This window comes from Filicampus tigris, chromosome 7 (genome assembly GCF_054856515.1).
Source record: "Filicampus tigris isolate MCC_2025a chromosome 7, RoL_Ftig_1.0, whole genome shotgun sequence".
Taxonomy (NCBI): domain Eukaryota; kingdom Metazoa; phylum Chordata; class Actinopteri; order Syngnathiformes; family Syngnathidae; genus Filicampus; species Filicampus tigris.
Window position 1 is genome coordinate 18,385,001 of NC_141223.1, and position 17,723 is coordinate 18,402,723.

Genomic DNA, 17,723 nt, shown 5'->3' on the forward strand with positions numbered 1-17,723 from the left:
ACGAGTTTCATATCAATTGTTAAAAATCGTTCTGTCTGATTGTGTGGAATTAATTGTACCTTGAAGTATCAGTGGTTGAGACAAAGTTTGGATCAAACTGCACTCCTCACTTATGATCGCTGCATCGCCCTGCTGAGTTTCTCCGTCTCCGGTGTGGTGCGATGGCTGCATTGTTACGGTCTCATTTTGCCTCCTCCTCCTTCTTGGGCTCGCGGCCCTCACGTCCACTCTTCCCTCTTCTTCATCGGCCCGAGTCAGGAAGTCTTGCGGGTCCCAATCGACGTCGGGGGAGTCCAGCGGCGTTTCCGGGGTGTCCGTACGCACCAGGGAAGTGCGACTTCCCCTGGAGCCGCCCCTGCGCCTCTCCCGTTGGGTGCGTGAGACCCCCACAGCCTCGGGCTCGGCGATGGCAATGTAGGAGAAGGTCAGCTCAAGGGAGTTCTGACGCGGCGTGCCCCAAATTGACGGGGAGGAGGCCAGGGTGTCGTCATCATCGTATCCAACTTCTTCATCCTCGGACCAGTCCCTCGCTGTTTGTAGCTCGTACAGCTCTGACTCCTCATTGCCACCTGGAGGACATAGTGTGATTTGTTTTAAAAACGAAAAAAAACATGAAATTACACACAACTAGCACTGTAGATGTGGAATAGTGTTTACAGCTGTGTCAAAATTAATCGATTAATCGAGAACTAATCGATTATCAAACTAATCGACAATCTAATTGATTTTGTTAATCGCATACTCGTTTATAATAAGGTATTTGCAAACATCTGGTTTACTTTGGAAAACAAGGACCGAACCAGTAACTAAATCCGTATCAAAAAAGGTTGGCGAGTACGCCAATCCTTCTCGTGTGATATTGCTTAATTGCTCAGTTGTTTTTTATTACTGAAAAATACCAAATTAAAATCAATAGTTGCTTAATAAGAAGTAATCTGGAAAAAATGGTTTTGTAATACACTTTAATGCAAAAAACTATTTTTTCCCAGTATTCGATGGAATAATCGAAGAATTTAATCCCAAAAAATAGTGAGAGCACTACTTTTTTCAAATAATAATTCTACCAATGCTCTACTTATCGATGATGTTTTTTGATAATCATTTCAATCAACCCAATGTGCATTCACACTGACATCGTGTGCTACTGTGGGTACACCTTGGGCTGGTGGCCAGCCGATCACGGGGCACATGTCAACCAACAACCATTCACACCTATCGTCAATTTAGACTCTTCTGCACAGTTAATTTCGTAGAGTACATTTTACTCGAAAAAGACAATGTTTATCTGTTTAAAATTTACTCTGAATATTATTCTCTTCCAAATGTACATTGGACTCTGTTTAGACTGGGACCAAATATAGTCTTTTAAGAGTAGAAAGTACTCTATGAAATTTACTGTGTGACATGCATGTTTTAGGGATGTGGGAGAAAACATGCAAACTGCATCGAGATTCAAACCCGCTTGTGAGGCATTTGTCTTGACCACTACGTCACCGTGTTATAATTTTCATTAGACTTGAAATTCATTTAAATTTCAATCGATATTTTTTTACGGGGGTTCATCATGTCTATCCATGCTATTTTTACTCTTAATGCCTCAACAGCATTGACATTGTATGTATTGTGTGCAATTCTTTATACACTTGATTTTCCTGATCCAGTTTTCCACACAATATAGTGAGTCTTCATCATAGGAACTGAAAATGCATCAATGTAGCCTTCAACAAAGCTCAATTTATCTTAGGTGGTTTCAAATATTGTCTTTATTTTTCCCAAGCTGCACACACTTAAAACCTATTCTGTGTCTCTTTTGTTCCCACAAAAAACTCCTCAGGAGTGTCTTAACGTTTGATGTTCGATAAGAGAGCTGAAAGCATCTTTGAGAGATCAGAAAGTAAGCATGCGATCACTTGTGGCTCCTCAGAGAAGATATTTTGAAGAGAGAGAGCGGGGTGTCAGAGGTGCACTAGAACTTTAAAAAAAAAAGCTGAAATTCCAGTGAGTCATGAGTGTCAGTGTGTAGCATTCATACCGTCGGTGCACGGGGGCGTCGAATCTGGAGTGGAGGCCACTGAGCCATATTCCTCTGCAAGACAACATAGGGCACCATTTAAAAAAAAAAAAAAAAAAAAGGTTCCTCGAAAAACTGGCAGTAATTAGTAAGCAATATCATATTAATGCTTTATTTAACATGCTATGCTGTTATGCTAAAATCACAATCTTAAACCTGTTTGCAAGTAACATACATTGAACCCTGAACTAGGGCTGAACGATTTATCATTTTTGGATCGAAATCACGATTCCAAACAACACCATCATGTGAACGCAAAAACTGCAGTTTTTTTTTATAGCGCTCGTGACTGACAAAGAATCGGTTGTGTCACTTAATTCACATTTGCAAGCTGCCTCCTTCCTCTCCCGCCAAGCTAACCAATCAGCGCCGGGCTGGATAAAAATGTATTTTGAAGTAACGGTACAATGATTGGACTCCATTCCAATTCGATTCGATGCAGTACGGCTCAGTTCAAGAGTATGATGTTATGTCGTTGTTGTCATTTTACAATATGATTGACCTTCCGTGGCATTTCCTTCAAAGACAAATACAGTATAAAGCCGCGGAAAAAATGAAGGGATCCACCATGTTTTCTACAATTTGTTGTGTGTGTGTGTATGTGTGTATATATATATATATATATATATATATATATATATATATATATATATATATATATATATATATATATATATATATATATATATATATATATATATATATATATATATATATATATATATATATATATATATGTATGTACACACACAATAGAAGATGCTTCGATACATATCTCACATATCTCAATATATTTTCTGGGGTAAAGTGGAATGATACATTTTGATGCACTCATATCTTTTAAATCACAACCCGTTTTCAGATTCAAATAGTTTTTTTTCTTTCAACCACCTCGTAGTTAGCCACGTTGGCAAAATAATTCAATATTATACATTTCATAGGTTGACTGTCTTTTCTGCCCAATGTACATGAACACACAAGTAGAACTAAGTGCGTGACACCAGCAAACAGTCCTGCTGCAACCCCTCTGTTCAGCCATGTGTTTATCAAAGAGCAGGGCTGAAGAGGCAGGATGAAGACGAGGGCCAACATACGATATCGCTAGCGATAGAGAGATGCTGAGCTACGGCGATGAGAAGCAGGAATATGCTCTCGCGTCAGCCGGAAAACAAGCAAAGATGAGCAGACTCACGGCAGTGGGAGAATCCTAAAACCTGGCCCATACTCCATCAAGACATCGCTGAGCCCTCCCAGCCTGGAAGACACCCCCCGGCTCCCCCCTCCACTCTCATATAATGCCAGGGAATCGTGCGGAAAACCCTCTGGACCGTCTCTCCCGCTGCCTCTGTGGTCCACGGTGATGTGCGTGAGCAGCTTCCTGCTTCAGACATTCAGCCGCCCCGCCCTGCCTCACACCAGCGTCCCCCTCATGCGCCCCCGCCGCCGCCTCCTCCTTCTACACCCTCTGCCTGCTCTCACATTAGCGCCACGGCTGCAGCTAGCAGCTACAGCACAGCTACGGTAAACAGCGAGACGCATGAGCAAATGGCTCTGGTCTGGGCATCTGGTCGTCAATGCAAGGGTGTCCAAACTCGGTCCTCAAGGGCCGGTGTCCTGCCTGTTTTCCAGCTCTCCTTGCTGCAACACAGCTGATTTAAATGATCCGCTCATCAGCAAGCTTTGAAGAATCTTGATCACGATCATGAGCTCTTGAATCAGGTGCGTTGCAGCGGGAATCGATGGAAAACAGGCAGGACACTGGCCCTTGAGGACAGAGTTTGGACATCCCTGATCTAATGGGAGGAAGAGTGGAGATGTCAATAATGAATGAGATGAGAGCATACAGCACATGGACTCATAAATCCATGTATAAATGACACCCATTGAAATGCACTGGTGGGGAATTTAAAAAAAATGTATATATATATATACATATATATATATATATACATATATATATACATATATATATATACATATATATATATACATATATATATATATACATATATACATATATATATATATATATATACATATATATATATATATATATACATATATACATATATATATATATATACATATATATATATACATATATATATATACATATATATATATATACATATATATATACATATATACATATACATATATATATACATATATATATATATATATATATATATACACATATACACATGAAATAACTCCACTAGATTTGCTACAGATCCAGAAAACCAACTGACATGACTAACAGCTAGAGAGCAGAGAAGAGCAAAGTTGCTGCTCATTTTCTGTGAAATATTGTTGACAGACATCCAGACTTTGCTTAGACCAACATCTAAACTTTGTTTATACTTATTGTCAGGACAACCTTATGAATGTGAGAGTTGCATTTTAGACGGCGAACTTTTCTGACTTCGCCTTTCACAGGTGTAAGCGTTCGCGAGGTAAGAAAAACAGCCCAGATCTGATTTTGTATGATTCCTGTATACCAGAGATTGAAAGAAATATACGAGCAAATTCAATCAACTTGGGTGAGTTGTTATTTCCATTGGCTGCCTTCTTGAAAGATAAAACGAACACGCATTGAGTAAATAGTTGTTTGGGTGGGAACTAATAATTGTGCTTACGCCCTAGTGACCCGCTAAAAGTTCCAACACTGTGTTTAGACTAGTGTGGCACACAGAACATGTTATTGTAAAGAACATTTATGGGTTGACTTCCTCTTTAAGTGACCTAATCTACCTCTTTATAACACCCTCACATCACAAAATGCAATATACATACAGTGGAAGAGAAAAGTGAATGTGAAACCTTTGGAATATTTTACATTTCAGCATAAATTTGTCATGAAATATGATCTGATCTTCAGCTACATCACAATTTAAAAAGAAAAATAACTTGCTTAAACTCATACTACACAATTATATGTTTTCTTTTTTTTTTTTTCTTAAACAATAAGTGAATATTTACAGGACAAGCAAAAAAAGTAAATAAACATTTGGCTTTAATAACTGATTGACCATCCTTCCATCAGACAGATTGGCAAATGGCGGGTCACCTTTTTAAAATGACGAACAGACGCCCATTTTCCAGACGTTTTTTTGGGTGACCGACCGAGGGACCAATGGACTTCTGACGGACTAATTGACGGAAGATTACAATTGAGTTTGTCACGAAAAATAATAGACTGACGAATGACAGGCGGGTGCCCTCGCCGCTGACAGATGACGGACCGGCAAACTGTGGTAAAATGTCCACCTCCGGCAATAACGTAAACGAAAAAAATATTCTGTAGTTGCAAAGAAGACGGGCAGAGCGATCAGGAGAAATTATGGCCCACTCCTCTTTACAAAACTCATGCAGTTCAGAAAATTCCTGGGATGTCTGATGAATAGTTTTCTTCAGGTCATACCACACAGCATCTAAATCAAGTTGATGTCAGCACATCATGTAGAAACTGGTATAAAGCTGGAAAATGTTACAAAGGCATCTAGAAAAGTCTTGATGTTCATCAGTCCGCAGCTGGACGCGGTCTATAAATGAAGAACATTCAGCACTGTTGCTTTTCTTCCATGGTACTGGAATGTCTTGCTAACTCAGGGGCTGGACAGCTTAACATCATCAACAGGAAATTGAATACACGTGAAGATATTTTTCAGGTGAAGATGAGACTTGTTAATTAATGTTGTCACATTCGATACTCATTTACATAAGCACAAAAAGGAGACTTGAGAATAAAGGATATTCTACAGACACACCACAAGGGGGGAGTGTTTAGCTGCAGCTTATGCAGGTCATGAAGGGTGACATGTTTTTTGTTTAAATTCATCAATCCATTTTCCTAAACCGCTTATCCTCACGAGGGTCCCATTACAATTTCTTTTTTGTTGAATTTACGATACTCATTGATATCCCTCAAAGGGCAATTCAACAGACACTCTGGTGTACACTTTGTGTTGCAAACCACACACACACACAACCAAATCACACAAGATGGTTTACACATCAGATACAAATAAAAACCATGAGAATTTCAATATAAAATAAGATGTCATATTGAGTCGTGTAATTTGCATTAAACTCAATTAAATTAGTCAATATTTAAGGTTGCAAATGAGCTGGAGTCTGTACAAACTGACTTTGAGCGAAATTGGTCAGCAGTCAATTGATATACTGGGGGAAAATTTGGGGTGGATCATGGAAAAAAAGAAAACTTTTATTAAACTTTTACTAAAAATGATTTTTTTTAAATGAAAAATATGCGGATCTGCAGATACTAAACCACGAGCATGCACGGTTTGACTGTATACAACCTCCAAACTACAGCCTGAGGGGCATTTAAAGTCCGTTAACATTTTTTTTGTAGCCCATGGCATACATAGTGGGACCTTGATTAAAGGGATTGGTTGGCCACGTTTTCACTAGCAAGTTCATTTAATATATTTTTTGATCAGGAAAATGAAAAGAGTTGTCATTTTCTATTTTCTCCATTCATTTTTGGAGAAATTAGGAAATAAGTGACTCCATGAATAATGCCCCTTCTTAATGAGGAGAATGGCCGCGCCCCCTACCGTTCTATCCTTGTTCGATTGGAGTCACTGGAGGAACTGATTACAAACTCTCCATTGGAAATCATTGTACTTTTATTGCTTACAACGTCCAAAGACGGTGATCAATTGGCACCAAAATGTATCCCTACTAATGACAACTTCAACATATCAAAAGGATTAACCTCTGCGTGGCTGATTTATATGAGAATGAGGAAATTTGGACGTGAGCAGAGCTACATAGATTTATGCTGGGACGAGCGCACAATGCTTCTTTGCTAAAAAAAAAAAAAAAAACATACTGCTTCTTTGCTGATCACAGTTAGGACGGGCGAGGCATTTAACACCATTCGGGATATTTACAGAGACTGAAGTGGGAATGAGTGGACGTGCACATTAAATTTGGATGAGGAATGGCCAGTTTTTCGACCGACAAACGTAACAGCCAAAATGGTGCATTTACTAAGAGATCATATAAAATGTATACATAAACATATTAAAAGTTGAAGTAAAGGTGGCACTTGTGGGATATACTGTGTTTACAGATGGAGAATAGTAAATGTAATCACTAGTTGTTTTTAAACAAAAACTGTCCCTACATACAGAAAATAAAACTCAATTTGGAATGACTGTTATTAAATAAGTACTTGTGCTCACTTATTAGGGTACTGTAGCGAGGAAAGATATCATTCACACTACAATCCAAATTAAAATATTGTTTAATCAATATTCTAACTGAGCCTTATCTTTGTAAGGATTCTTGCCTTGAATCTCATTCAAATGTGTACTTAATGTTGAGTCCATAGAAAGCAGATGATGCTATAAGTGCATCAGAAGAGTCAAGTACGCCAAATGTTTGCCATGTGAACAGTCTTAATTGGGTAGGCAAACAGCCATGCTTAAATTAACTTGTCACACTGCCAGTGACCAACCCTGATTAAAGGTTTACTTCTGCTTATAGACACATAGGACCTGAGAATCAAATGTGTAGTCCAATTGTTGTTCTTCCAAGTGCACCAACTCACAAACACATTGTTTTAAAAGGCTGGTAGAGAAAATGTTGACCATAAACAAGTAGTATAGGTCACTTCCAATCATATCGCATGATATGTAATAACCGTGTTCACACTGGTCTCAACTGTGTTTAAAGGACTACAATAAGAGATAGAGGTAGGAATTTTTTTCTACATCCCGTTAAATGTTTTTTCATTTCATTGTTGTATAATTATGACCTAGAATATTTTTCATACAAATATTTACTGTGAACCGTCTGTATGCATTTTGTATTTAATACACAGTAGCATTTCGACTGACTCACGACTAGTCAAATCTGTACCAAACCTGTCATCCTTCAGCTTCCCTGCAACACTGAACAGAACAAGGGCACTAGAGATAATTAATGAATGAATTACATTCAATACAGAGCAGTAAAAGCAAGTATGCTTCATATTTGCATTTTTATTTTGTAATTTCTTTAGTTCCTTCTCCCCCGGCCCTTTTGTCGTTCAAACGTTTACTACCCCAGTTTATGACCATACTGGCCAATCGGAGATTGTAGAGACAGAAAGTATGATCGAGGGATGCATCAATCACTTGCTCGAGCATACCATGGCTAACAAAGGCTCGGGGGGGGGGGGACATGGAGGCTTTAGCCTCTAGTTACTTGACCAGATACCTATCTTCAATGAGAAACAAAAGTTAAAAAGGCCGCCAGCGTGACCATCCCCGTCAAGTCATCAGGTAAGTTTATCTCCTATTTTACATGTTTTAAGTGATTGTGCTGTCCCCCCCCCCAAAAATAAATCAACAGCAAATCACATCAGAATTATGGGGTAATTTTCTCAGACTGATTTTTTTCAGGTGTGCTGACCACTACCATTTACTCTCATATACTATAGAACAAAAAAAAATCCTTGTTTTTACTGTAAAGAATTAAAGCGGAAGTCAACCCAAAAACTGTCTTTACAAGAATATGTTCTATGCAGGCCCACAAGTTGAAACAATGTTTTAGTCATCTCAGGGGGTTGCTCAGGGCTCAGGTAACAACCAATCAAGGCTCACCTGTGTTCTGAGGCTCAGCCGTGATTGGTCATTACCTGAACCCTGAGCAACTGTGATGTCATATTCAGTTGGCAGCAAGTGACAAAATGACCGTCCACCTAAGATGGACAAAAACAGGTGGATTTTACTACTTAAGTCATATTCCACAAACACAATATTAACCAGAATGCTATGTTTAGACTAATGGGGCTGCATAGAAAAATATTATTGTAAAGAACATTTTTGGCTTGACTTCCCTATAAGCTCCATTCTATAAAGCCAAACGCGACACAACAACACGTGCTGTCAAATATATTGACAGCCTTAATGCGCTTTGACTAAATAGCAGGATGGAAAAAGTCACAACTGTGGTGGTTATACGCCTCCCTGTGTAATTCTTCTAATGGGTGCGTATATGCAGGCAAGTCATCTAAGTGATTAGCCCAGCAGAGTTCTGCAGACGGTGAGAGGGAGGGAAGTGGAAGTGAAGCGGGATAAAGATGCTAAAATAAACAAGCCAATAGAAACTAAAGGCTAAGAAGGGAGGGATAGAGGACACACAGATCCAAAGAGTTGCGGTGAAATTCACAGAGTAACACAATACAACCCATTGGTGAAGGATGCGACAACATGCATGACCTCAGTATTTTATTTTAGGTAGATCTTTTTGACTTACATTTGGGTGCGCCTACTCATCAGTTGCCCTGGACCTGCTGAGGAAGACTCAGGGCCGGCGCAGGGTCAGCAGCAAGAGGAGACGCGCAGCGGCCAGGTCGAGCAAGAAGCTAGAGCAGTGTCTCAGAGGCGTGATGAGGACGGCGCGCAGGGCAAGCAACGTGGAGGTGCCCTCCTTCCTCCGCCAGCTGGTTAAAGAAACGGAGAAGATGGTGACCTTCTTTTTTAAAGGAGGCTCAAGAGAAAAGGGGCCCGAGGAACAGGACAACTTCGACGAAGACGACGACATGCTCAGCCCGTACCTGGAGAGGCCCGTGTTGGAGAAACACGTGTCCGAGGGGGGGTCTCATTCGGGGTTAAACTACGCGGTGGCGAGCATGCAGGGCTGGAGGGCTCAGATGGAGGACGCGCACACTTGCATGCCTCACATGAGAGGGGAGCTGAGCGAGTGGGCCTACTTCGCTGTGTTCGACGGCCATGCAGGGAGCACCGTGGCCCAGTACTGCTCCAGGAACCTGCTGGACCACATCCTCGCCACAGGTACAGGAACATAAAATGAAGCTGATTTATTTTAGGCTTTAAAGGATATTTGATGTCAGTATCAATATGCGCCAGTGCCGGTATTTTGCATGTATTGTGGACATATCGTTCTAAAGCATCCTTTTTTAGGAAAGAAAATTGATAGGAAGTGGCCAATTAATACAACAGTGGGGATAAACATGGCAGTTTCAAGTTCAAAAGGGAAATTTGAAATGAAAATAAGACATGCAGTGGTGTCTTGAGATACAAGTTTAATTTATTCTCAAATAATCTTTACCCATAATCCGTTCCAACCACCACGACCCCAAAACATTTTTCAAGTGTTTCCCAAAAAGGAAAACAGGACTACATTGTACATTGTAGTTTAAAAAAGGTATATAGTCGTTTTTTTTTCTTAAAGCGAATGCAAAGAATTCAAAAGTTTTTGTTCATCATGATTAATGTATTGTAACTCCTGGTGTGCATGATTGGTTTGTGACCTGGTAAACTGCAGTAATGAGTAAATTTTCACAGAGGATAAAGAATATATGAATGTGAGTGTTGCATCATTCTCTGTCTACATATATTTAAACATCCGTTGTATAAACGTGTTGATGCTATTCGTTAGTCCGTGTATAGCATTGTGAGTTGGCATTCAGCTAGCAGAAGGTAAAGTCGTGTGGTTGTTGTAAATACGCAATGTATACATCTCTTTGTTTCATGTTGAGTTTGACAGTAAACTCCAAGTAGGAATATCATTACACAGCTTGAATTATCTTCTTTGAACTGTCTATCTGTCAAATTTCTGCTGGTTATGAAGTGAGTTCAGATGAGTTCACTACTACACTGCCACCATTCAGTGCTTCTCTTCTCCCAAATTCTTGTTAAAAAGTCAACGTAAAAAAAAAAAAACGAAAATAAAAAAACGGCCGAACAACGGCTTGTATTGTACTTCTACCTCAAGAGACCACTGCACCGACAAAATTCCATAATTTAAACCATAACATCCTGTACTATACAGTGTATGGATACCAGCGTTATAATAGTTTAGAATTTTAATATATATTGAGTATTTGTTGAGTACAAAAATTAAAAAAAATTAAATAAGTATTGTAGGTGCTCCAGCTGTCCCTGAATGAAGGTACTTTGCCAGTAAAATTTGAGACAATGCAACAAAAATGTTCTGCTCATGCCAGTCCAACCAGTACATTTGCTGTTTATTTTTTTAAATACTGACTATTCTTTAATATAATTTTGTTGCTGACAAACTTCAGCCCATTTATATATGAACACTGAGTGAGATTAATATTTGTTTATATTAGTTGAGAAAGATGCAAATTAACATTGACAAAACATTTTCGCTATACTTTTTTGCCATAATTATAGTTTTAGTTAGTTTTACAAAAATAAGTTGCAGTTTAAGTTTGTTTTATTTTGCTTTTTAAAAAAAAAAAAATTTAAGAGTTTTATTTTATTTATTTTTTTAATTTAACTGATAGGCGCCAGCACGTCCACGAACCTCTGAGGATAAGCAGTTCGGAAAATGGATGGATGGGTATAGTTAATTAAGAAAAATGTTTTTTCACTTTTAGTTTTAGTTAATTTATTAACTATAATAATCTTGACACACAATACAATGAGATTTGATCTTATTATATTGAGTCACTTCACTTACTGTTGATGTCAACATCAAAAGTAGTGGTGGGCAAAATTTCCAAGGACCAGGTTATTTAGAATTGTGTCAGTACACCTCACATTAGCAACTGAGATGTTTTACATCAAGCAGTTCCTGGTTAAGACACAGTATATTGCTAATTTAAACTCCACAGTTACCTGCAACAATGTCTTGCATTTGACACAGGTGGGGTAAAAGCAAGCGAAGACCCAGAGCAGGTGAAGGAGGGCATCCGTGAGGGATTCCTCGAAATCGACCGCCACATGCACAAACTGGCCCGCGAGGACAACTGGGACCGTAGCGGCACCACGGCAGCGGCCGTCATGATCTCCCCGCAATGTGTGTACTTCATCAACTGCGGGGATTCGCGCACTCTCCTCTGTAACGACGGCCAGCTGGTCTTCTACACCGAGGACCACAAGCCCTTCAATCCCAGGGAGAAGGAGCGCATACAGAACGCTGGCGGCTCAGTCACGCTGCAGCGCATCAACGGTTCGCTGGCTGTGTCAAGAGCGCTGGGCGACTTTGATTTCAAAGAGGTGGACTGGAGGCCGCAGACGGAGCAGCTGGTGTCGCCCGAGCCCGAAGTGTACGAGGTGGAGCGGGCGGCCCGGGACGAGTTCATCGTGCTGGCGTGCGACGGCGTTTGGGACGCCATCAGCAACGAGGAACTCTGCGCTTTTGTGCGCAGCCGCCTGCAGGTGTGCGACGACCTGCGAGAGATTTGCACGCAAGTCATCGACCTCTGTCTCTACAAGGTGAAACAATATGCAAATATGTTAAGTGGGGAGAGGGTGATACGGCCTCAAGAAATCTTTTTTTCCCCCACAAATGTCCGATTGCCAATTTTTTTATTTCAATTCAAAGAAAAGGCAAATAACATTATGTACTTGAATAACAACATTATTTTGCATTTGAATAATTACATAAACTTTGTGGTTGCGCAAGTGTGCACACCCTCTAATAAGCGGAGAAACCATGTTCAGAATCAGCCAATCACATTCACAAACTCATTAAATGGGAGGTAGCGCACAACTGCCACAATTTAAAGTGCCTCTGATTAACCCCAGATCAGCTGTTCAGCAGGTACAACTGTACCTAACTGAGTTGACTTTACGTGACCTTGCTTCCACAATAGCAGTGGATCAACATATCAATTTTACACCACAAAAATGGGGACCAGCGCGTTTGACTTCATGATTGCCTTCCATCCGGCTTCTTGTCGTATACAGAAAATAATATTAAAACGATTCCTCTAATGTAAGTTTTTTAGCAGACAGCAGTGAACTGTCACTGTTTTGCAAAGTAACACTTCTCTTTTCGTGGCTGTTAATGTGAGCAGTGCACCTCTAAGAGACGAAATGATTTATTAATTTTTCAAATCAATTACCAATCAATCACCAGCCCTATGCAGAAGAAAGGAGGGCAGCAAAAATGGTATATACACTTACTGCACTGTACACTCATTTGCTTTACCTGCAAATTCTAATCTCAATATTGCAATTGCGATTTAGCACTCAATTATTTCTTCCTCTTACCAAGTATTTTTTAACAAACGCATTCAATAAATAAATCCACACTACTTCTCTAATAAACAATAGCGGATTTATTATACAACCCCAATTCCATTGAAGTTGGGGCATTGTGTAAAATGTAAATAAAAACAGAATACAATCATTTGCAAATCATGTTCAACCTATATGCAATTGAATGCACTACAAAGACAAGAAAGACAAGATGTTCAAACTCTTAAATTTTATTGTTTTTAGCAAATAATCAATAACGTTGCAAAAAAGTTGTGACAGGTGGCAAAAAAGACTGAGAAAGTTGAGGAATGCGCATCAAACACCTGTTTGGAAAAAGGAGAGGTGAACAGGCTAACTGGGAGCTGGTGTGACCATTGGGTATGAAAGGAACTTCCCTGAATTGCTCAGTCATTAACAAGCAAAGATGGGGCGAGGACCACATCAACTGTGTGAGAAAATAGTCCAACAGTTTAAGGACAGTGTTCCACAATGTAAAATTGCAAGGAACTTCATCATCTACGGTACATAATATCATCAAAAGGTTCAGAGAATATGGAGAAATCACTGCAATGTAGGCAGCAAGGTAGAAAACCACCGTTGGACGCCCGTGACCTTCGACCCCTCTGACATCACTGCATCAAAAACCGACATCATTGTGTAGAGGATATCAGCACATGGGCTCAGGAACACTTCAGAAAAACAATGTCAGTAAATACAGTCCGGCGCTACATCCCTAAGGGCAACTTAAAAACTCTACTACGCAAAGTAAAAGCCATTTATCAACAAGACCCAGCTTCTCTGGGCCCGAGATGATCTTAGATGGAGTGATGCAAAGAGGAAAAATGTTTTGTGGTCTGACGAGTCCACACTTCAAATTGTTTATGGAAATTGTGGGTGCCGTGTACTCCCCGCCAAAGAAGACAATAACCACCCGGACTGTTATGAACGCAAAGTTCAAAAGCCAGTATCTGTGATAGCATGGGTAACTTACACATCTGTGAAGGCACCATTAATGCTGAGAGGTACAAGCAGGTTTTGGAAAAATATATGCTGCCAACCGAGCAATGTCTTTTTCGCACCTGCTAATTTCAGCAAGACAAGGCTAAACCACATTCTGCACATGTTACAACAGTGTGGCTTTGTAGTAAAAAGCGGGCGGGTACGAGACTGGCCTACCTGCTGTCCAGGCCTGTGTCCCACTGAAAATTATGAAGCGTAAAATATGACAACGGAGACCCCGGACTGTTGAACAGCTGTAGCTGTACATCAAGTAAGAATGGGAAATAATTCCACCTTAAAAGCTACAACAATTAGTGGCCTTAGTTCCCAAACAATTATTGAATGTTGTTCAAAGAAAAGGTGATGTACTACATGACCCTGTCCCTGCTTTTTTGGAACTTGTTGTAGCCATAATATTCTAAATGAATGATTATTTGCCAAAAACAATCAAGTTTATCAGTTTGAACATTAAATATCTTGTCTTTGTAGTGTATTCAATTAAATAGAGGTTGACCATGATTGTAAATCATTGAATTCTGTTTTTATTTACATTTTACACAGCTTCAATAGTATTGGGGTTTTACATATGTAAATGTTTTGGTCTTATAGGTTAGGCTTACCCTAAAATAAAGGTAAATGAACCATGAATTAATATGAAAGACAGTTGGTTTATCCACTCCAATTAGAGTTAACTAAAGGAACACTTTGACTTGGCCTTTTAAGCATTCACCATGACAACTTCACAAAATTCTACCAAACCGAAATAGTAAATCATAAATCAGATTACAACAATAATGCAAAAAATCTGTGGCTTTATCACTTCAACTTTTCATGTTTCATTATGTAATGACACTATATAAATGAAAAACAACAAAGCAAACCAAACAAAATGAAGTTGTTGTTTTTTTTTTTTTCAAAATTGCAGCCTGTGCGATTTAAAAATTGGATTCTGTTACATTGTAATGTTGTTTTGAATTCATTTACTTTTTCAGCCCGAATTAACACCTTTTCATGCATGTAAATGTACTGACCAAACAGCTGTCTTAGAAACTGTGCTCAGGGTCTACAACACTGCACACTACAAGCACAACAATAAAACACAATTTTTAAATGAATATATCTTTGTGACATCGTAAGCCATGTCTTTGGTGTCAAACACACAATACAGTGCAAGTGTACCTATTGTGATGTAAGTAATGTGCAGTAATAGTGAAAGCTTCCATGGTTATTTAATAGTCACAACAGGCGTTTTTATGAATGGAGCATTTTACATTGAGGGAAGGTGTAGGGATGACAAAGAGGGTATTACACTGACGTCGATTCGTAAGTAGATTTGTCCGGCCTCTCAGTCAAGAGCGTTAACCTGACACTATAAATAGGCATGTGCTGTATTATGGTACGCCTGAAGATTGCATGACACATGGCTGGGATTAACACTGAATGTGAGGTAGTGCTCAATATACACCAGCTCAGTGGAATTATCCCACCCTTACATGGTTACGTGGTATTTATTACATCTGAAAAGCTTAAAGTCTAATAGCACTCACTCATGAGCCTTGCTCCTCCTCGGCTGTGTGATGACATCAACGAAGATGTGGATGATGTCACCAGCATCAAAGTGCCCAAGAATATTGTGGACAAGCAGCACCTTACCATTTTTAAGGTGTTAATATAACATAGTTTGAATTATTTTAAGTGCCCTACTAAGCAATTTTGCTTTGGTACAGTCTTCAAAATGATGTATTATCTTCATGATATGTTACTTTAGTACTAATTTATTATACTTCAATTGTAATAAAGACACTCTTTTCTTTTTGAAATAAATTTCTAGTGAGTCAGCAAACTTATTTCACATTCACTTACTGTACTGTATATGTTTTTGTCTTCTATCGCCCCCTGCAGGGCAGCTTGGATAACATCAGCATCATCATAGTGTGCCTCCCGGGCGCCCCCCAGATATCCCAAGAGGCACTGCAGCGGGAAGCAGCGCTGGAGCAACACATTGACATGAAAGTAGAAGGTGCCCCGCTCATACTAAAAAAAAACCCATAACTTCTGATATATATATATATATATATATATATATATATATATATATATATATATATATATATATATATATATACACACATATATATATATATATACACACATATATATATATTTGCTCTTTCTAATCTATTTTCACTTCCAGAAATCATCAAGATGATGCGTGCCAAAGATGAGGATCCTGACCTTTTGTATGTGATCAAATTCCTGGCTGAGGAAGAGATACCGGGACTTCCTCCAGGGGGCGGCATCACCAGCAAGTAAGCACAGAACCACACACAAGGTTTCACAGTGAGGATGCAACACTTGAAAAGTTGTGTCCAATTGACATTTGTCACCATGCAGACGAGATTGCATCATTTCTTCGTATCAGAAGCATATTGCAGCTCTCAGGACTCAAGAGCCAATGGTAAGCTATGTTACAGACACAAAATATTGTTTTTTTATTTCACCTTTTATATTTCTTCTCATCCTATTCATTGTGGCGAATAACTTGGGAGACATGTCATACTGTCAAAACTTCTCTATTTGAACCATTCGAAATTCGGGAGTTGTGACTTTGCTAGATTTGATTAGAATTGGCGTAAACGTGCTCAAATTAGGCCTTTTTTAAACAACAGAGTGAATAATGCTGCTGTTTTATATTGTTTAGGATGTTGGCGGATCAGAAGAAGACTCTTACTAAAAGCATGACCATGGAAACACTTTCATCAACATCCTTCCCTTAGCCCTTCCACATTTCAGAGGAGCGCACTGACTTTTTATGCAACATTTATTTAAGGCAATGTGTGGGAAATTTTGAAAATGTTCAATTATTTAACATAATCAACGTGCTAGAAAGCTTCTGTATAAGGCAGCTCATTCTATTGTTCTGCCTTTACAAAGATTATATTTTCAGTTGGCACTATCAGAGAGGGGTTCATTTAACAATGTTTTTATATCATTAATACGTATTTAAAAGAGAAACCACTCCAAGTATAATGCAGTCAGCTTCTACTTTCTGGGTCAAAGCTTCCAGTGAAGTACAGCACAAGTTCTTAAGACATTCCACCCTTGTGCTTGTACATTTTATGGGCATTTTAATAATGTGCTTATTTACTTAATTGAAATGTGTAAATATCTGACCAAATTATAAAAATATTTAATAGGTATAAATGTAAAGTATTTTGCTGAAATAAAAACACAAGAAAGCCCTCTCAGTATGAAATTCCACACCACTGCATAAATACCACTCAATCAAAATAGAGCATTATTATCATTTTAAATGCTGAATTTTGGATACAGTATTGGATGTTATTAGATTGTTTGCCTAATGAAGTGCCCCATGAGTGTACATTACTGACACTGTACTGTACACAAGACAATTAACACTGTGCTCCCTGCACGTGCCACATGTTCTCATGAAGTCATACAGCAGAAACAATACTCTAAAGAAGTTGACATGGTGCTGTCAAGGTTCAAAAAGTGGGACGGAAGCCACAGCCGGATAAAAGAATGCACAAGCAAACTTGTGGGGGGAGAGAGAGAGAGAGAGAGAGAGAGAGAGAGAGAGAGACAGATACATGGAATTAGCACAAATGTTTTACTTTGCATTAAATGACTTACATGAA

At 39.1% G+C, this 17,723-nt stretch overlaps 2 protein-coding genes across 5 annotated transcripts in view; one reads left to right on the forward strand and one right to left on the reverse strand.

Annotated features, from left to right (window-relative positions):
* rtn2a (reticulon 2a) overlaps positions 1-3,506 on the reverse strand; it is a 17,519-nt gene extending 14,013 nt beyond the window's left edge. For 2 of the 3 annotated variants that reach the window (XM_086035832.1, XM_086035833.1), the window contains exons 1-3: positions 3,264-3,506; positions 2,033-2,086; positions 60-569 (exon numbers count right to left, since the gene is read on the reverse strand). In XM_086035832.1, coding sequence (XP_085891958.1) covers positions 60-569; positions 2,033-2,086; positions 3,264-3,294 — 595 coding nt within the window. In that variant the 5' untranslated portion in view covers positions 3,295-3,506. The remainder of the gene's footprint in view (positions 1-59; positions 570-2,032; positions 2,087-3,263) is intronic. The other variant, XM_086035831.1, reaches the window with a different exon arrangement.
* Positions 3,507-8,803: 5,297 nt separating this feature from the next.
* On the forward strand, positions 8,804-17,723 carry ppm1na (protein phosphatase, Mg2+/Mn2+ dependent, 1Na (putative)). 2 transcript variants are annotated; one of them, XM_086035834.1, is made up of 6 exons: positions 8,866-9,885; positions 11,726-12,297; positions 15,967-16,084; positions 16,259-16,373; positions 16,459-16,522; positions 16,766-17,723. In XM_086035834.1, the coding sequence occupies exons 1-6, from the start codon at positions 9,480-9,482 to the stop codon at positions 16,796-16,798; spliced, it is 1,308 nt and encodes a 435-aa protein (XP_085891960.1). In that variant the 5' UTR covers positions 8,866-9,479; the 3' UTR covers positions 16,799-17,723. The 2 variants fall into 2 exon arrangements, with proteins under 2 accessions (XP_085891961.1, XP_085891960.1); XM_086035835.1 differs by lacking the exons at positions 16,459-16,522; positions 16,766-17,723 and having other exon boundaries at positions 8,804-9,885; positions 16,259-16,377.